Below are 21,608 nucleotides of genomic sequence, written 5' to 3' on the forward strand. Positions count from 1 at the left end.
CCTGAGAAAAGGAAGTTGGGGGCTGGAGCTCAGCATAAGGTGTGGAGAGGGAGTGAGGTCTGGAGTGGAGATAGTGGTTGAGCGTTCCCCAGCTAGAGGGGAAGTCAGCACCTATGATAGTTAAGACACTTGCCAATAATTTATCAAACAGCTTCCACTTTGAGACAGGTGAAAATGAAGTAGAAGAACTAAATTATAGAAACTTAATCTGCATCTAGAGAAAATATTAATAATAAGGTTTTAAACACTTAATACACATCAGTACAATATAGGGGAGGCAGTTTAGTTGAGTGAATAGAATAGGGACTGCCACTTGCATAACCCACTGCCTGATGGTTGAGCTAGATCAAGTCACTTCACCTCATCTGTAGTAACCTCCTTTGCAAAAGCACTTGGAGATCAACAGATGGAAATTGCTACAGAGCATGTCTCTCTTGATTATTAACAATGCCCTATGGCTTTTAACCTCAGGATAGATTATGCCCAACCTCAATGTTTTTGTTATGAATCGATTTAATACTAATAAATAACGTTTTTGTTCGTGAAGTGCTTAAGAACATAAGAACATAAGAATGGCCATACTGGGTCAGACCAAAGGTCCATCAAGCCCAGCATCCCATCTGCCGACGGTGGCCAATGCCAGGCGCCCCAGAGAAGGAGAACAGAAGACAAGTGATTTATCTCCTGCCATCCATCTCCTGCCCTTGTTATGAAGGCTAGGGCACCATACTTTATCCCTGGCTAATAGCCATTTATGGACCTGACCTGCAAAAATTTATCAAGCTCTTTTTTAAACCCTAATAGAGTCCTGGCCTTCACAGCCGCCTCGGGCAAGGAGTTCCACAGGTTGACTGTGCGCTGTGTGAAGAAAAATTTCCTTTTATTAGTTTTGAACCCACTACCCATCAATTTCATTTGGTGTCCCCTAGTTCTTGTATTAAAATCATATTTAGTGAAACATAACTGCCAGAGACAGCCCCTGCCCTCTGAAAGAGCGACATATAAGACATTTTGAGGGGAATAGAAGGGGGCTATGTGACTTGTTCTACTACTGCATTCTAACAATAGCTGTTGTAATAATTAGGTTGCTGAGGGCTTTTTTTCCCCCACAGGTGTATGTTTGGAATAATAACATTTACATAAAAGAATCACCAGGTCTGCCGAGTGTGCAAATCACCACAAATGGACAAGAAAATAAAATTTTTAATGGAATAGCTGACTGGGTATATGAAGGTAATTACATACATATTTTACCTTACTTATTTGTTTAAAATTAAATATGCAGAGAGCATCTTAAATGGTATTACTAACTTATACTATGTAGAACATATAGCCACAGAAATTAAAATGCTTTAAAAAGAAAATGATCGTGACTCCATTTTTGCAAATGGAAAAACAGAGGTACAAAGATTGAAATTACTGGGTTAATGTCACAAGGCCTGTCAGCAGTACAGGTATAGAACCCTGGTCTCCTGCTTTCTGTGCCAGTGCATTATCTTTTGAAACAGGCTAACATGGAGGCCGTGTTTCCTAGTGGGTAGAGCACAGCTATTGGGACTAAAGCTTTGAGTTCTGTTCTCAGCTCTGCCACTGGCTTGTTGGGTGACCTTGGTCAAGTCACTTCCCTGCTGTCTGCTTCCATTTCTCCATTGGCAATATGGAGTCTAAGCACTTTGACAACTGTGGACAAAAATGTCCTGTTAAAAGGTTGGTGGTGTTGTAAATGAAAACCCTGCTTTTAAAAATATAGGAATGTAATTAATGCAGTATTTCCTAAAATACTTTTGCTTGCTGTTTTCCTAGCTCATGTATGGCATAGGAATAGAGCTAGACCTCTGAATTGTTCCCAGCATCTCAGCTTTCTTTGTTCTTTGCTTTTTGTTTTTAAAGTGTCTGTCGTCCTTATGAAGGGTGTCCTCAACATGGGAGTGCAATCAATGCAGACAACTGTTGAATTTGTAAAAAGCCTGAAAGAATAGCTGTAAAATGTGAACTTCCCCTTTCCGTCAGTAGTAGTGACTTATCTGAATGCTAAAATGTCAATATTAGTAACTATTTTCCCATTGATCAACGAGTGTGGGAAAGGAGAGGAAGTTGTCTGAAGATTTGTTCCAGTGTCTTGCAAGACGTAGGTGAACTGGGTGTAAAGGATGAGCATTGAATTACCATTTTTTAAGGTGTGCAGGCCTTTCCTACCACATGAGGTTACACAGGGGCATAGCTTGTTTTATTTTCCTAAAGTGGGACTCACCTTTCAAAGGTTTGGGAAATACTGCATTAATGGTCTAACATTTATAGAGGCCGCATGTCCTTGGTTTTAATTGTGCCCATTAAATTCAGTGGGTGTCCGTTCATTTAGGCCGCATTCTAACCTGTGTGATTCCATTAAAGTAGGGGTGGGCAAATACTGGCCTGCAAGCCAGATCCAGTTCCTCAGGGCCTAGTGGGTCATCACAAGCATGTTTACTTGTCGCTGTATCCTTGTCCACACTGCTTCCTACATCTCCCAGTAGCCAAGAATGGCGATCTGCGGCCAATGGGAACTGCGAAGGTGCACACCTGCAGAGGTGCAAGTAAACATAGTGCCATCAGCCCAAACGGGACTAACCCTGGCAAACTGCCACCATTTTATTGTTCACCTTTGCATTAAAGTCTCACCAGTGAGGACTGGGGGGTTCCATGCTCACAAATCTCTTCAGAATTCATATTTTGTTTTCTGAGCTCATTGGTTAAAAGAGCAGCATGTACCACGTCTGGTTTAATTTCCACTCTGGTATTTTCATTAGATGCACATTACTTCCAGGTAAGCTTTTTTCAATCTTCAAACCAAGTTATTTAGTGACTTTACATGTCATAGGCAGTGTCTACACTAGCCAAAAACTTCGAAATGGCCATGCGAATGGCCATTTCGAAGTTTACTAATGAAGCGCTGAAATACATATTCAGCGCCTCATTAGCATGTGGGCGGCCGCGGCACTTCGAAACTGACGCGGCTCACCGCCACGTGGCTCGTCCAGATGGGGCTCCTTTTCGAAAGGACCCCAGCTACTTTAAAGTCCCCTTATTCCCATCTGCTCATGGGAATAAGGGGACTTCGAAGTAGGCGGGGTCCTTTCGAAAAGGAGCCCCATTGGGGCGAGCCACATCAGTTTCGAAGTGCCGCGACCGCCCGCATGCTAATGAGGCGCTGAATATGTATTTCAGCGCTTCATTAGTAAACTTCGAAATGGCCATTTGCATGGCCATTTCAAAGTTTTTGGCTAGTGTAGATGTAGCCATTAAGTGATAAAGGTTTTATGTTGTTTTAATATGCATGTGTTTTTAATGGCAGTGTGGAATAGATCAGGGTTGTGCAAAGTGGAGGGTGGGCCCCCTCCGCGGTGTGTGAAATTTCCTAATGAGAGTGCAGCATGATTGACTGCTGAGTATCAGGCTCATGCACCTCATTAAAAATGTTGAAATATGTTACTGTTTTTATAGAAATGTGAACACACACACGTATCTGGGGTCGGCAACCTGCAGCTCCAGAGTCATGTGTGTCTGTCTTGAGGAGTCATTTGTGGCTCCAGATACTGATTCCCTTGCAGCTGTGGATGCTGGAATTAGAGTTCTTTTAAGTCCAGTTTTTCCTGGACATGCGTTATTTTTTTCAGCCATTAACCATCTATCCAGCCTGGTTTTTAAGAATTCTAAACATGTCCAGGATTTTGCTCAGCCCCCTGCAGATTCTTTCTGCACCTCCAGAGCTCCCCCCGTGCCTTGTGTTTGCCTCACCTCAAGTTACAGCTGCTCCAGCTAGTCAGCAGGGAGCAAAGTCAGAAACAAAGTGGGCAGGAATGGAGCTGTGCTAGGAGATGGTAGGAGGGTTCCCCCTCCCTTTTTGATTAGGGAAATAAAATCTGAGGGAGGGTTCGGGCTGGGAGCTCAGCCCCTCCAGCCTGCAGGTGTTTGCAGCCCAGCTGTGAATGTGGCCAGCCAGCTGGGGCATTGTTGCTTGTGGGCAAGGTAAGCACCCTCCTTGTGGGGGCGGGTTTAGGCTGGGAATGCAGCTCATGTAGGCAGAGTGCTTTCTGTGAAGGGAGCTGGCCGGCCTAGGGTTGGGAAGAAGCAGCTCCTGGGGAAGCTGTGTTTCTACAGTTATCACATAGAGCTTCCTTGTACAGTTACTGTCAGGATTTTGACCATTGTGCTCTAATATTGAGATTTTCCCTGGCTCTGGACTCAGGGGAGTAGGAGAGAAGAAACAGTGTTCAGCTTGGATGGCAAATGGGTGCTCACGTTTACCATGGGCTATTGGATTCTCTTCCACATACTTCCCTAGGTCTGTGACGACCTAAGGCTCGGGGTCTGCCCAACATTGATGGGCTTTCAGCTTCCTTTCATGCCCTTGGCTATAGATCCCAGCGACTAGGGTGCTTCAAGAGCAAGGTTGCTAATGAGGATGAACCAGATAAGTTTTGGTTCATTCTCCCAATATCTCTGGAAGACAGGAAATATTATTAAACCTGTTTCACAGATGGGGCAACTAAGCCTGAGAGAGAGCCAGGCCTCATAAGTGCTGCAAACCTGTGTCTGAAAATGGGCCTTGGCGAACTGTTTTGCTGCCAGTGTGCTTTGAAAGCCACTCAGTCTTGGTATGCCATTTTGTGGACTTCTGCTTAAACTGAACCAATGAAATGCTGGAAAAAGAATTTGTCTTTAGATGCCTCAGCCTCTGCTCTAAGCACTAGTCAGGGGGCATGAAATTTCATAACTGGGGCACAGTGCAATCAGCTTCCTCTCTGTGGCCTTTACTGGCTCCCCTCCTCGCCCCCACCATTGCAGAGGGAGAATGGTACATGACTTACAGGAGACCGACACTCGCTTCTGGGGCATTGAACAGGGACAACAAGTAATGCCTGACACACACAAGTTGGCTCACCTTGCTATATTGCATGCTCCTAAATTGACCCCCTTTTAGATTGCTGGTTAATTTCTGGTATTCAATGCCACTAGATAGGGTTGACCTTGGAGCTTACAAGGACTTGGAAATGGTTAAATATTTACATGGGTTGCATTACAAATTTATCGTGTGCGCAATGGTCTTAAAAGAAGCATTACAAAAAGTATGGTTTGATGTTGTTTGTTTAGGACTGTCTCATATTCATGTTCATTGCGGCTCTTGAAGTATGGTGTTGTGTGTTTTTTGTAACTGAATTTGAAGAAATGGCTGCTCTTGCTATTTTGGTTGCAGACCCCCTGTACATACCAGTTAATAAAGCTTTTATATTTTACGTATTTGTTTTGTTACATATGCCAAAAGGGTTGTTGAGTTTTTTCATATGAACATAACCAAAATTTCCCTTGGTTTGGATTACATGAAACAGAGTGGCAGGGGCAACATGCTGGGGAAGCGGGCTGCTAGCTGCAGGAAGAAAGTGGGACCTGAATGTAAACAATTTGCTCACCTCTCTGGTGATAGGACTAGCACCCAGTACAATTGGGGGTTTTATGTTTCTTCCCCATTACTGCAGTCAGATTCAGATAGTGTACCTATAAAAGACTATTGGTTGTAAGTTTACCTAATCCATTCAAATATCCCAGCAAATAGTCTTTACTTCAGTAGCTGAACTTCAGCATAAATCTGTACAATGCAAATTAGAACAATAATTCCGATACAGAATCCAATTTAGTAGCTATTACTTCAAAAGAACGCCTTTGCATCTTTTTCAGAGGAAATGTTTGGCACCCACTCTGCTCTGTGGTGGTCTCCAAATGCCAATTTTCTAGCATATGCAGAGTTTAATGACACAGAAGTTCCTGTTATGGAGTATTCATTTTATGCAGAAGACACGCTGCAGTATCCAAGGACCATTAGACTCCCATATCCCAAGGTCTGTGTTATTTACTAAACAGCAGTTTGGGACTATCTCTTAATCTTTTAATCAGTTCCTGCTAATGAAAATATTGTCTGTCTCTCCTTGACAGCTTGCAGTGATTACTCTTCCTGAAGTCAACAGCATCTGGCAATGCTAACATATTTTTATTATCTTTGGGGGTGGAGGTGGGGGAAGTCTGACTTGAGGCTTTGTTATTTTTCCAAAGCCATTGATGGGATGACAAGCAGTGATGGAGATGGTGAGACATGCTGTTATATGGCACGAGGCACATGGATGTTATTCATGGAATTATCTCATGTAGGCTCCAGAACCTCTCCACAACCTCAGCCTGTGGGTTGTTGTATGCCTTCCATAGAGGGGGGGAGGAGGAGTAGCACATGTTTCATAGTCACAGTTCACTTCCTTCCTTCAGTTCCACTGTCAGATGGCTACCATTCGCCCACAACATAAGGAGAATTTATCCCTTAGGTAGCAGAGTGAATGGAGGAAACCAAATGAAAGATCGCAAGATATAGGGACTCAGAGAGGCACTTACACAGGAGAGAGGCTGGTATAATTGATAAAGTATAGTTCACTAACGGCATCAGGAATTCCAGCCTGATTAGGGTGGTAAATAAATGAAACTCAGCAGGTGGGGAATAAGCTTTGTATTTACATAGCACTTCCTGTCCACAGATCTCAGAGCAAGCATTTTTGACTCGGAAGCCAGAGGGGCAAGAGAATCAGGAACATTTAAGTGGCAAAGCACCACCGCAGTAAAATCAGCATGGCATGATTAAGGATGGTTCAGTCAATGTCTCCCAGGAAATTTTATTTGTTGGCACCCTGCAAAAATCCATGGATATCTGCTTTATACCTGCAGATATCTGTATGTCATTTTTGCAGAGGTGGATATAAATTTTGTGTGTGTGCAAGGCTGTATTGTCTGATATTAATTTGTCTTTTGTTGTGGCCATTGTGCCCAAGTGCATAAGTAGATGCCGTTGTTGTCTTTGCTGGGTGAGAATCCCAACAAAGGGACATAAAGTAGGTTTGTTTACTACTTCACTGACCTCCGAGGAAGTGTTGTGTCTCTCTTGACTGGTCTTAAGAGGAATCAGCTGCAAGTTTTTAACTCCAGTTACTGGCATTTCTGGGCAATTGTCATTTGTAAAGGAATCAATGACCTGAAAGGGATGTTGACGCCTTTCAGAGGAGAAGGTATCTGCTCAAGAAATATATTGCTGAGAGGCATCAGAGCTTCCTGAATCCATGGCAAAAGGTGATTTGGTGTCTTTTTTGGTAGTGGGTTTGAATGTAACCCATTGTTGGAGAGAGCAATAATCCCTACCATCAGGCAGAAGTTATGGTATATTTGCAAATAAAGTAAACAGTTATATCAAACACAATGGCATGGTTTTATTTTTATAAATGAAGAGGAATATTTTTACTAGAACTATGTGACTAACTTCCTCATAGAGAAGATAAGTGTAACTATCCATCTGATCAGAATCGTGTTTCTTCATGCGGTCTAACCTATATGGTGCTGTTGTCTCACTGCTGCTGTACTGTACAGTTTCTTTGCTGTCTTCTCTAATCTCAGGAGTTGTTTTCACTTAGGAAGTATTTACTGTCTTCAAAAACACTGAAACTTTTTATTCTTTTCTGTTTAGGCAGGAGCTACAAACCCTACTGTAAAATTGTTTGTTGTGAATACCCAATCTCTTCCCACTGTGAATTCCAGTGAAATAATTGCACCAGCTAGCATAAAATCAGGGTAAGTAGGTTTTAATAGTAAGATTTGTTTTCTCTGTGAGTGCCCTAGATTACTATATATCACTGTGTTATATTATCACACTGCTTGGAGAGGAACAGGATTTACTGTGTAAACCCCAGGGAGATATTTAATTATTTTTAGAAGGAATAAAGGTGGTGGCATATTCCTGATATCTTGTGCTCAGAATATGGCATGTTATTGGCTCATCTTATACAGTGGATCTTTCTTATAGTGACATTATGTCACAGAACAGCTTTACTTTGAGCAGAAATTGACTGGACAAGGAATTACAATTTGCACATTACAGTGCACCAAGAAAAAGTTTGGAATTGTCACTGTTTCACTGTAAATGAAGATTCCCTGTATTTGGTTTCACTGGGAGCAGATTCTACTATGTTTTCATTGGCCCATTTTAAAGCAGTGCTGCTGACATTGTGAGGAAACAGCACAATTTTTCTGATTAAACTCAAGAGGTGTCTTTCTCTTGGAAATACCGTTATGGAAACTGGTAATTCTGAAGTAAATGGAAAGCCTTATTTTTTTTTTTTTTTCAAAATGCCACTGACAGGTGCTGCTTGACATAAATTTGAGTATTCTGAAAAGCATGACCCTAGAAATGTAACAGTTATACACGCAGTTGTGTCTGAAGTCTCCTGTTTCCACAATGCTGTTGACTTAGGGTGTAGCTGTCTAATCTTTATAGTAAAGATCGAGAGACAATGAGATATAGCGTGTATTGTAGCTCACAGAAAGATGTGATGATCTTTAGAGAAAGCAAAATGGGCCTGTTAGTCAACAAATAAGACAGCATCCTCTGCCGTGTTATCAAATAACTACAGCTGGAATACAGAGAATATCCCATTCCAATTCTCACCATTCTCATATCCTTTGCATTAAGTGAATCCAGTGATTAAAGTTTATATCTAATCTCATTTGTTTGCATTAATATATTTTTCATATATTCTGTTATAGCCCTACAAGAACTTCACAAAACATAGATGATGCCAGCCAGTTTTTGAAATTTTCTGGACAGTATAGAATAAACATCTATTTTCAGTTTACTTTGTAATTGATCTCTTTGCTTTAAAAAAAAAAAATCTCATTGCTTCCACTAGGTGCTAGTGAAATATAGACCAATAGCGTTTTTGCCTTAGAACAATAACAATAACTGCCCATCTTCAGACACTGTCTTATTTTCTACTGGAATTGCTTTAATTTTATTTTGGTATAACATCATATAAATCTATGCTAACACAACTGTGAATCAGGCTCAAATGTCCGTCGGCTCAGGATCAAATATGATACATGTAACACTTGAATTCAGTCTTCACCTCGTATGTAAGGATGTAGGAAGCACCCACTCCTGTTGTAAGCATCCTTCCCCCTGCACAACTAACCTGTCCTAAGGAATTAAATGATTGCAAAGATTAAACACAAGATGGTTTGTGGCTGACGTGGTGTGGTGTAATGTAAGGCAATGCAAGTATTTGCGGTAGGGACTGCATAGAAAACATTCTCACTGCTAAGGGAAAAGTAACCACACAATATTGTGTGGTTTTGTCTCAAGTTTTCCCTGATTTGAAAAGACAAATTTGTCCTCACTGTAAATTGACTGCCAGCTGGAGGTAGAGAAGGGGATGCAAGCATAGTTTTTTGGCATTTTGACCAGGGTGGGGAGAAGGGCCAGCTTTGCTAGCCTTGGGGGAGTTTCTGGGAGACATTATGCCTGCACACTTTAGCCTATGTAGGGCTGCTAAATGCTCCTAAGGAAAGTAGCCACTTGACCAAGCTTACAGCAAGTGCTACATGCCCATATGTCCACCGGTTCTGCTGTCTGGGCCCCTGGTGCTGATAGGACACTTGTGCCCTTTTGCAGAAGCAATAGAATATATGGAGATACACCTGTCTCATAGAGCTGGAACAGACCTTGAGAAGGCATCAAGTCTAGTCCCTTACAGTCACAACAGAAGACCTATCACCATCCTGACCAGGATTTTTAAATCTATTTGCCACCGATCCCTAAATGGATCAAGGATTGAACTTACAACCCTGGGTTTAGAAGGACAATGCTCAAACCACTGAAAGATCCCTCCCCCCATTAACCCTTATATTATGGGATCCTTGCCCTCTTTGGGCATTACTTTTGTACCTCCCCACGTCTTGAGTGGGTTTGGCCCCCAAGATTTAAGAATTGCTCAAAAATGAAAGCATTTGTCCAGAGGGGTGCTCCAACCATCTCTCTGAGGTAGCTGTCAGAGTGGTTGAAACGCTAACATTTTCCTTTTTATCATTCTGGTGAAATTTGTGCTTTTGCCAAAGGCCGGTATAAAAGCACGTGTCAGTCAAATCCCACTTTAATCCATGTGCTGCTGAGTGTTCATGTGGGATAGTTAAGTGAGATGCAAGTAATGCCCAGGCCTGTGCACAGGAGTGGCTTTCACCTTTTGAGGCTGTCAGTGTGTACCAGTGCTGCAAATGGTAGATTTGCAGAGTGGGAGAACACGCTATGGTAAAGGATTATGGGAGTACTCTTTCCAAGGAAATTTAAATGCGATACTTTGCTGCTGCCTAACAACCCGTAGTTTTAAATTAATCAGTCAAAATTTACTCTTCAGATGTCAGAAACTCTGAAAAGAAGAGGCACACTTCAGTCTTCCTGTTGGTTGTAAAATGTGACCATGGGAAGAAGAAAAAAGCTGCAAAAAGTCTTTGAACAAAATGATGGGGTTTTAGTTTTTTCCCTAAGTTGTTGTCTGGTTTGCTATTTAAATCTCCTGCAGAATTGTTGGTTTTCTCTATTTAGGAAAAAAAAAACCAAAATCAATGTTTTAAATGCTTTTCATTACCCAATTTGGATTTCTTTTCTAACTGCCATAAGAAACACCTGTTGGAGGCCTGGACTGGGGGACGGGATAGAAACACTAAGAACACTCCAGAACTTTTTCTTGAGTCTAACCACTTCCTTCCTGCAATTTCAGTTTTTCTGTGGTTTGAGCTGAAAACAGCATTGCCCCAAAACAGTGAAAACAGTAACATTAAAGTATAACATGCAATTTAAAACTGTTCCCAAAGCACAAAAAAATGGAAATCTGAGTGTCCTTTCTGCTGCGTAAAGCCTCCGCTCAGTCCAATACAAGCAGATATAAGTTCTGTAACTTTGTCATCACTGGTTTTCAGTCCTGTAGCTTTGTGTAAGCTTTGTAACAGTAACTTTTTTATAGATTTAGCTTTGTTCTATATAATTATATTTTGTTTCATAAGCTTTTTTGTGTAGCAGCTGTTAGATCCATGTTAAGTATTATAAGTTACCATGAATCTGTAAGGAATCTTAGCTGTTAGAAAATTAAGCGTGTCTGTGATTTGATGGGGGGGTGGGGCCACTCGCATGCGCGGAGAGTTAGTCCCTGAAGCTACTCTGTCTGGATGACCACCTGCCAACAACACCCTGATGGCCTGAGAATAATAAGAACTGAGACCTACAAAAGAACCTATCCAAGAAAAATTCTGTCAAGAGAAGGTCCAAGTCCTGTCTGCTGTTAGCTTATGACTCAAGGTCCTAGAGAATCCCGGAACAGTGGTGGTTATGCAGTATCCTGGGGCAGGGCAAGAGCTATGGAGTGAAACATGAAAAGATGGGTGCACAGGTATAAGGTGGTTCTTTTTCCCATCACCACTCTGCAGGAGTTAGTCTCAACTGGCTGGGGAGGCAGAAGGAGGCCCTGGGCCCCTCTCCTTCTCCCCAGGATGGCTGGTACTGAGTTCTGATTGTTTGAGCACCCCTCCACCCCCGCCCTTCAGCTTAGCAATCAGCTTGTCAGCGTGGATCCATGACTGCAAGTAGATGCTTATGGACCACTTATGCCTGGGCTTGCTCTGCTGTCTCTGTGCAACTCTTCAGCTGCGTGTGTTCACCTGTGGAAGTGCAGGAGGGTATGAGTGTGTGGTGTTGTGTGCTTGAAAGCTAGGTCCCCTTCTTCCTTTATCCAGCAGTGACATTTAATAACATGCATATGAGTGTAACCGTGGAGTGGTCTTTAGTGGAAGTGAGGTAACATATTTACAGCATTATAGTCCATAGTCAAGTAACATGGGAGCAAAGCACAAAAACAGAGATTTGTACACTTTAAATATGAATGGGGGGTCAGAGAGAACCCTACATTACAATCAGAAGCTAGGTGTTATGTCTAACACAATACAGCTGTTATGGTTGAAGTAAATGAAAACTGCTTTTATGGTTTCACAAACAGTTAACTAATTTCACCTCAAAATCTCCCACCTATTCTTGGTCAGCTGATTGTTAAGGGAAGGAGAGAGGGAGAAAATGTGGACTTTGGCAAACAAGTCAGCTATGGAACTTAGAGCAAAGTCCTGTGAAGGTGTATTTATTAGATAAGTTCACAAAGCCTGCAGTAATTACCCCTGTCAATGGAAGGGCACAACCTTCTCGTCTTTTTGCACACGAGTAGCAGAGCATAGCTGGGAATGAGAACCACTGCATTCTGCGGGTTCTGTCTTAGAATAGAATAGGGTGAGGCACTCGCACAAATAGAGTGCTAACTTGTAACAATGAAAGCTTTACTTTTTGATTCTAAGTCTTCACTGTAAAGCAGCATTTTCAGCTGTATGATGGTGTGGAGATAGAACTAAGATACCTGAGTAACAAACTGTGATGTTAGTATGCTCTAGCCCTGCATAATAAGCACAGGACTGCTGTTGATTTCAAACCAAATAGGTAGAGTAATAGTTTTCCCCCCATGGGAATTGCATAGGACCAGCTACAAAAATCTTAATTTTGTCCAGACTCCCTAGTTAACCAAGGATTGCAGGTTGTCACTTCGCTACATTTTGTGGCCACATAGAACTTCATGGAGACTGAAATTAATCTTCAAAATCTCATCCATGCCATATGAATGCAAGTAGTATCCCCTCTGTCTGTAGTATAGGGCTTTTGACATGCTGGTGATTACTTCTGATTCATCCATCAATGTCTGTCAACATTTAACTATAATTGTACAACTATAAAATACACACCCAAACTAACTAGCTCCTTTACGGTATGAAGAAAAGTATCAGAGGGGTAGCCAAGTTAGTCTGTATCCTCAAAAACAACGAGAAGTCCTGTGGCACTGGTCCAAAATATCTGTTGGTCTGTAAGGTGCCACAGGACTTCTTGTTGTTTTTGTATGAAGGAAAGTAAGCCAAGGTGTTATCTGATGGCTAAACAGTAGGCATCAAGCATTGCAATGGCTTACAGAGATCACAGCATTGAATGCAACCGAAGAGTCCATTGCAGCTAAATGTATGAGACAATCTGTACAATTCAGTGAACTGTTGGGTACCAGTATGTAGAAAAGTAGTGTATGGAAGATGCTAAAACATCTAACAGCATTTATTATTTCCAGGGATCATTATTTGAGTGTCGTGACATGGGTCACTGATGAAAGGATCTGTCTGCAGTGGCTCAGAAGAATTCAGAATTTTTCAGTCCTCTCAATCTGTGATTTTACAAGAGGCAATGGAACGTGGCAATGTCCAGAGGTGAGAAAAACGATCTAAACCAGGGGTGAGCAATGAAAAAGTGACTAGTGAGGGTTAGTTCCTGGTGGGCCGTCATCTCTGTATTTACCTGCGCCTCTGTAGATATCAGGAGATCACAGCTCTCATTGGCTGTGGGTCAGCATTTGTGGCCAATGGGAGTGGCACTGACCAGGACACTGCTTCCTATTGTTCCCAGTGGCCACGAACAGTGATCCATGGTCATTGAGAGCTATGATCACCTGATACTGGTAGTGGTAAACACAGAGATGGGAGCCTGCCAGGGACTAACTTTGCTGGACTAGATCTGGTCTGAAGCCTGGTATTTGCCCACCCTTGATTTAGACAATCAAATGACTTAAGAGTCAATATTGGGATGGAAGGAACAAAAATGTATTCAGACATATTTTGTGATCCATAGACTACTATGTGAAATATCCACCATAATGCTGGTGGGGTTTGTTTGTTTTTTCTCCAGGGCAAACAGTATACAGAAGAAAGTAAATCTGGCTGGATTGGCAGAGTGAGTATTCAGCTTCTTGACTGCAGTTTATTTACATAACACACTGATTTCAAAAATTTAAAAGTCTTCTTTAGGTAACCCAGAAGCACCAAGAGCAGATTCACTCTCCCTTGTCAGAGATCTACAGCCTTTCCTAAGAGTCAGTTGGCTTTTAGCTCGTGCTAGTTTCCTGTGGCCTTAGGCCCTGAGGTTGCAGGTTCAGTCTCATCTGCTGATGATCAGGGGTCCATCGGTGTTAGAAGTGGGGGCTCCTTAGAACCTTTCCAATGGTATGTTATCCAGACCTGATCCATATTTACCTTGGACAACTGCTAACTGCACACCTATAGCAAAAGCAGTAGATCTCAACTGGAGTTGTGGAAGATGTACTCATTTTAATTTTATGGGTTTTGTAACTCTAAACTTTGAGTTTGGCTCATAACCCTGGTTCCAGCATACTTTGGTCAATGGCCTCTTCAGGTTTTTACACAGCGTGAGTCATGCTGTGAAGCTACTCTGGCCTCTGTGGGGCATAGCGAAGGCATCCGACGCCTGCGGGAATTGCAGGCTACCCGGCCGCTTTCTCACTGTGCTCTGACCCCCGCCCCCCCAGTGCAGAAACGGAGGGAGCTCTCCCTGGCTCGATCCTTGCCGTGCACCTGCAGCGAGCAGGACGAGCGGAGCACACAGCTAGCAGCCACATGCTCAGGCGGCAGCACCGTCACAGGCGGCACAGACCCCGCGGCACCAGCGGTGCAGGGGTGCCAGGCACGGAGCCTGCAGGCACCGGAGGGGGATACCCGCACGGCACCGCAGCTGATGGTGCTGAGCGCGGTGCTAACAGCGGGGCCGAGATTCCCGGCAGGGGAGGGGGCGGTGCCAGCCCCGCAGCGGAGGGGCAACGCAACATCAAAAACCCAGCACCGTAGTCCATCTCTGGACAGGGCTGCGCTGCTGTTAACACCAAGCCCTCCCCCTGTGATACACACACTGCACCAAAGGCCTGTGTCTCCACCGGCCCATCAGGGGAAAAAGAAACAAAAAAAAAAAAAAAATGCCTTCTCCGTTCCTCCAACCGATGTCAGCACGGCTTGGGCCACCTTCACCATTTTCTGGGATTGGATCCCCCTGGAGTACTGTCACAAGCCAGTTTCACCTCTATCGGTGTCGCTGCGGAGGTCTCGCTCTCCCAGACATCGGGGGTACACACCCCGTGAGTGGTCCAGGTCTCCATCTCCGGACCCTTGCCATGCTGCCATAGTCGTCCCTATCAGGCTGGACACGATAAACCACAGGCCTGCACCCAGGGGCAGGTCCCCACCCCCGGCCGCTCAATACCCCCGTGGGCGCTCCCGATCAGGGACGGAAACACAGTTGTCTCAAGGGGAGTTAAATTTAGAACCCCGAGACTTTCCTTCACAATCCTCCAGCGAGCAAGTGTGTCATCGCCCGTGGGAACCCGCGGGTTCGAGGGAGGTTTACCTTAGGGGTTCCTCCTCATCCTCCCCAGACGAGGCCATGGCCCCCGGGGATGTCTCTCCCCGGGATGACCTTAAACAGTTTTAGGAGCTGTTTTAAAGGGTGGCTTTCACGCATGACATTTAAATGGCAGAGGTGCAGGAGAAACATCACAAACTCCTGAAAAATCTGAGACCCCCGGCTTCATCCAAAATTGCTATTCCGCTAGACGAAGCCATTCTGGAGTCAGCCATTACTATATGGCAGACTCCGGCCTCTGTTTCGCCTACGAATGGGAGAGCAGATAAGAAATACTTCGTCCCGGCAGAAGGCATGAAGTTCCTCTTCAGTCACCCACAACCAAATTCTTTGGTGGTCGGTTCGTCCCAGCAGAGGTCAAAGGCTTCTCAATACAAATCGGGGGATCAGACAAAGATGCTAAGAAGCTAGAGCTGTTTGGCAGGAAGGTATATTCCTCTCCTATCCTGCTATTGAGAATGGCAAATTATGGGCACACCTAGCAAACCATAATTTTGATAATTTCTCCGGGCTTACTCCCTTTAAAGATTCACTCCCGGAAGACAAAAAGCCAGTGTTAAAGGCGATTGTTCAAGAGGGCTACGCAGCATCGCAGACGGGAGTCCAGATTGCCCTGGACGTGGCGGACACGGCGGCATGCTCAACGGCTACAGCAGTTGTCATGCATAGAGAATCCTGGCCCTAGGCGTTGGGTATCTCGAGGGACCTACAGGCGAAGATCGTGGACCTTCCCTTTGATACACAAAAGCTGTTTTGCAGACTCAACCGACTCGGTCCCTCACTCCAGTAAGGACTTGAGAGCTACACTTAGAAGCTAGGGCATTTATACTCCCCATACACGAGGGAAAAATTTTATCCTCAGCAAAGACGCTACGCTTACAACCACAGCGTGCTCAATATCAACGGGGCTACGTCCACGGGCGCTATCAATAGCGGCAACAGTACAGAACCCCTAGGTGACATTCTCAACAAAGTCGTACGCCCTCGGGTCAGCCCTCAAAGGCAACAAGTTTGATGGGTATGTTGGGGGCTGCACTATCAATACCCTCGCTCAATGCCACTCTTATCTCATGTTCCATCATCGCCTCAGACTGTTCCACTCCCAATGGCAAAAGATCACCACAGACGTATGGGCGCTGGAGATCATAGCCACGGTTACGTGATCCCCTCCCAGTCGCTTCCACCGACAAAGCCTCCCACCAGGCCTCACCTCGGGGCGCTGCCACGAGGCGAGGCTCAAGCAGAAGGTGACCCATCTTATGTTCACAAGTGCGGTGGAAAGAGTGCCGGAATAATTCCAGGGGAAGGTTTTTATTCATGCTACTTCCTATTGGAGAAGAAAACGGGACACCAGAGGCCCATCTTAGGTCTTCAGGGCCTCAACCGTTATTTGCGCAAGCAATGGTTTCAGATGATCACAGTTGCCTTGATACTCATGGCACTGGACAATGGAGACTGGGTTGCAGCACTCGACTTACGAGATGCCTACTTTCATATAACAATCCACCCGGCACACAGACGCTTCCTCTGCTTCACTGTCGGCCAGGAGCGCTTCCAGCGCAGGGTTCTTCCGTTTGGCCTCTCCTCGGCCCCCAGAGTCTTACCAAAACCCTGGCACTGGTGTCAGCCTACCTGTACAGACAGGGGGTGTTTATTTTTCCCATATCTGGGTGACTGCCTGCTAAAAGGGACCTCAAAGGCAGAGGTCTCACGCATGATATGCGTCACAGCGGACACGTTTCTTCGCTGGGCCTAGTCATCAACCTCACAAAGTTGAAGTCCGAACCCACACAACATATAGAGTTCATAGGGGCCTGCATAAACTCTATCACAGCAAGGGTGTACCTACCCGATGCCCACTTCTGCGCAATCAGTTCGCTGGTGCAAGTTATTACATACAGCCCCACGGTGCCGATCTTACCGTGCCTACAGCTGCTGGGCCATATGGTGGCAGCGACGTTTGTGGTACAGAATGCCAAGTTGCACATGTCAAGCCCGTAGCATTGGCTGGCGTGCGTTTACAAACCGGCATCCCACACTGTCCACAGGGTGGTGTCGCCCACAACAGAGGTGCGCAGATCCCTGGCGTGGTGGGAAAACCCCAAGAATCTGCTAGTGGGGGTGCCTTTTCACCAACCACAAATTTCTACTTTTCTTACGACCGACGCCTCCCACATGGGATGGTGAGCGCACATCGGCGACAAGGTAACGCAAGGGCTATGGTTCCCTGCGGAACAGACACTGCACATATCCATACTGGAGCTCAGAGCAGTGTTCAACGCCTGCAAATATTTTCGAGATTACCTGCATGGCAAAGTAGTCGGGATTCAATACCGACAATACCTCCACTATGGTCTACATCAATCGATAAGGAGGAGCACGATCCCGTGCCCTATGTGCGGAAGCACTCCGATTGTGGAAGCGGTGCATCGCCAACAACATAACGTTGAAAGCCTTGTACTTGCCGGGCGCACACAACGTGAATGCAGACCAGCTGAGCAGGCACTTTGCAATCACGCACGAATGGCAGATCCGCTCTGATCTGCTACAATGCATTTTTCGTACGTGGGGGTTTCCCCAGATCGATCTGTTTGCCACCCAGTACAACAACAACAACAAAAAAGTGTCCCCAGCACTGCTCCAGAGCAGGAGTGGGGTGGGGGTCCCTGGGGGACGCTTTCATGTTTTTCATGGAAGAGCTCCCTACTTTACGCGTTTCCCCCGCAGTGCTTATCCGCAAGGTCTTGCACAAAGTCAGAAGGGAGACAGCTCGCACGATACTCATAGTCTCGCTTGGGATCGGCAGCAATTGTTTCCCTTGCTTCTGCGCATGTCGGACCGCCCACCGCTCCCTCTACCGGTGGCGCTGGACTTACTCCCGCGGGCTCAAGGGTCCATAGTGCACCCGCACCCTTAAGGTCTGCACCTACAAGCATGGCTAATCCATGGCTCAGCTCCTTAAAGAGCACATGTACGGAGGGAGCATAAGTAGTCCTGGAATGTAGCCGAAGGACCTCCACCAGGAGGACTTACAAGCACAAATGGACTTGTTTCACAGCCTGGTGTTCCGCCAAGCAGTTAGCTCCCCTTGACTGACCTATACTTGTAATATTAGAATACTTATTGGACCTCAAGAGAGGCGGGCTTTCTCTGTCCTTGCTAAAGGTCCACCTCGCTGCTATATCAGCCTTTTCAGCATACAGAGGAAGGGCCCATGGTATTCGCCCATCCTATCGTTACCAGGTTCTCGAAGGGGCTGGTAAACCTGTACCCCCTCAGAAACTGCTTCCACCATCGTGGAATTTGGGCTTGGTGCTCAGCACGCTATTGGGTCCACCTTTTGAACCATTAGCCACAGTTCCCATACGTCTCCTTACGATAAAAACAACCTTCCTTCTTGCAACTATGTCAGTCAGCAGGGTGAGTGAGCTCGCGGCAGTGATGGCAATGCCGCACTGCACAGTATTCTCAAAGGAGGCGGTAACCTTAAGGCTGCACCCAGCCTTTGTTCCAAAAAGTCTCTCCGGAGTCCAATCTTAACGAGCCAATAGTTTTACCCTTGTTTTACCCGAAGCCTCACAGCTCCGGCAAGGAGGCACGCCTGCATCTCCTGAATGTGAAGAGGGCGTTGGCCTTCTACACAGACAGAACTAAGTCCTTCTGGAAAACGGACAGGCTTCTAGTCTCTCTCGCTCCTGGGTCAAAAGGAGAAGGTCTCTGTTCCCGGAGAATCTCAAAGCACATTGTGCCCTGTATAACAATGTGCTTCGAACTTCGAAAGACTCCTTTGCTGGCCCCGCCCAGGGCTCACTCCACCAGGGCGGTGGCGGCGTCAACAGCCTTATTCAAGGGCATCGCGTTAACAGACATCTGTAGAGCGGCGACCTGGTCATCCTATGACACCTTCGCCAAGCATTATGCCCTGCCTTGGGTATTCTGAGAGGATACCCGTCTGTCGACAGCAGTCCTCTCGGGGGCAAGCTGCACATAAACCGATTACCCATCTCCTTACTTGGGTTACTGCTGAGTAGTCACCTATTGTGGAGCACCCACGGGGACCACTCGAAGAAGAAAGAGAGGTTACTCACCGTAGTAACGGTGGTTCTTCGAGATGTGTCCCCGTGGGTGCTCCACCACCCGCCCATCCTCCGCGCTTCGGATCTCTGTCTAGTGTTTTTCAGGAGCATCCAAGGCGGTTGGTCAAGGAACTGGTGGGGACCGGATCGTGCACGCGGCCAGGGGCGCGCAGGGGGGGCGGCGCACGCTGGCGCATGCGCGATCCAGGAGAAACTGCTGGAAGATTTCCGATCTGCGGCAGCTATTGTGGAGCACCCACGGGGACACATCTCGAAGAACCACCGTTACTACGGTGAGTAACCTCTCTTTGTATGCTCCTGTGAGTTCTCACTTTGCCTTGGAGTTATTGTCTATGGTGGTGGTAGGCTGGGTTTGCACAAGAGCTAGGTATTCTCTGTGCCATCCGAGAAATCCTTGAAACCAGTAGAATTCTCAGTTAGCCAGACCTGGCCACTTTCCAGCTACTTTGCACCTTCAGAGTCAGAATGAACTAAAAGAATCTCACCTGTTTTCTCTCCACTGGTTTAGAAAGTGGGTCATCAGCGTACAGGAATGCAGTATCCCTTCACTCAGATTTCTCCTCCTCCCCCCCGACCCCCCCCCCCCGCCTCCCAAAACAAAATCTCCCAAATAACAGTAACAACAAGAACAACAAAAGCCTTGCTTACTCTTTTTTGCATATGTTTTAACCAACGAGCTGAAATTTGTCACACAGCTCTGCTGACTAGAACCCTGTCTAAATGCCATTTTCCACATTGCACAGGGACAGCATGCCATGTGGCAGAGAGTAGGCACCTGTTGAACTACTTAGACGATCTGGAGGAAGTGAAGGAGGGACCCAAAAGATCACATTTGAGGGAGAAATGTGTTTCAGAATTTGTGATGAGTACACAGAATATGCTCTCCACGCCCGCACTCTCCACACATGGACTCTGTTTTAGTCACAAATTCACTTTCAAGTCAAAAAGCAAAAACTAAAAGAAACGCAGTGAGGGAGGAAACAGCAGGGATGAAATCATCCCCAGTACAACGCTGAGAGATCATCCCACCTGCTGTCAAATTTGATGTGAAAAGGAAAGCTTTAATGCTGACACATTTTGCTTCTACAGAGCAAACGCTCCACAATTAGACAATTGGTGTAAACTGTTGGGCAAAATGGAGAGTCTTTTGTTAAAATCTTGCTAGTTTAATGGTACAGTCTTAACTGGGATTAGAACTCAAGCCTCATTCCAGGAGTTATAATGCCTGTTTTGAAAGAAATAGGTGCTGCTAAGACTTGGAATGGTGCTTATTTTGAAATAGTTGCTATTTTGAAATTAAGTGATGTGTGCGCAGACTGTGTATTTTGAAATAGCTGTGCGCTGACTGGCCCAGCGGAGAGGACCATGCCACCATGCACGAAAATGTCCATTTCTAACAGTAGGTCAGATCACACTGGACAGCTTTGAGTGTACAGCAGCTGAGTCTGCATAGACTATACTGTGCTAGCCTGCCAATTACTGTCTTACTGCTTGGCTTGCCATATGCTAAGACCACGTCCACACTAGCGAGTACATTCAAAAGTAATGTCGAAGGAAGCCCGTGTTTTGAAATTCCTCATGCGGTGTCTACGCACAAACTGAGATCTTTCGAAATGAACGTTGAAAGAACAGGGCCATTCCATCGAAGTCTGTCCCCTGTTCCTCGGGTGAGAAGAGCACTCTCTTTCGAAAGAGCAAGCGCAGACGCTCCACAGACAGCTGTTTCGAAAGAGGGTGTCCTCCATGGCAGTGATCTGCTGGCAGGTGGCGGTGCCACTCACAGCACATGCGGAGCTCTATGGCTCCTGCGTCCACCTGCGTTTAGTCTGGCTCCCACATATCCCTGAGCAGGAAGATAAGAGCATGCAGGAAGCAAGGAGGCCACGTTGCTCTCCAGTCCACTGCCTGCCACGATGCCCCTGCCAGCGCCGTGCTCCCCAGCCCCATGGCCAGCTAGGCAGACCCCCGCCCACTCCAGGAGCCCCCCAAGAAGAGCAGGGAGCCCTCCCAGGAGGCAAGCCAGGCCCTGAAGCACTGGGTCCCCTCCTCAGCAGAGGCCAAACTCTGGGACTTCCTCACTCTATGGGAGGATGAGGAAGTCCCTCCACTAAACGGGTCCAGTGCTGCAATGCTGTGGCCTTCAGCTGGCTCTCCAAGGGCCTCACTGGCCGGAACCACCCCATCTGCACCCTGGACCAGGTGAGGTCCAGAGTTAAAGAATTGAGGCAGGGCTATTGCAAGGCCTGGGACACGGCTGGACGGTCGGGGGCTGCACAATCCAGCTGCCCCTAATATAAAGAACTTGACCACCTCCTGGGGCCCAAGGAGGCAGGACTCCAGCT

General features: G+C 46.0%; 1 protein-coding gene across 2 annotated transcripts in view; it reads left to right on the forward strand.

Annotated features, from left to right (window-relative positions):
* DPP4 (dipeptidyl peptidase 4) overlaps positions 1-21,608 on the forward strand; it is a 78,269-nt gene that overhangs the window by 16,248 nt on the left and 40,413 nt on the right. For both annotated transcript variants that reach the window (XR_012646378.1, XM_075000924.1), the window contains exons 8-12: positions 1,113-1,233; positions 5,713-5,873; positions 7,532-7,635; positions 13,038-13,173; positions 13,649-13,693. Coding sequence is in view for 1 of the 2 variants with exons in the window: in XM_075000924.1 (XP_074857025.1) it covers positions 1,113-1,233; positions 5,713-5,873; positions 7,532-7,635; positions 13,038-13,173; positions 13,649-13,693 (567 nt within the window). In the remaining variant the exon portion in view is untranslated. The remainder of the gene's footprint in view (positions 1-1,112; positions 1,234-5,712; positions 5,874-7,531; positions 7,636-13,037; positions 13,174-13,648; positions 13,694-21,608) is intronic.

Source organism: Carettochelys insculpta, chromosome 8 (assembly GCF_033958435.1).
Source record: "Carettochelys insculpta isolate YL-2023 chromosome 8, ASM3395843v1, whole genome shotgun sequence".
Lineage (NCBI taxonomy): Eukaryota > Metazoa > Chordata > Testudines > Carettochelyidae > Carettochelys > Carettochelys insculpta.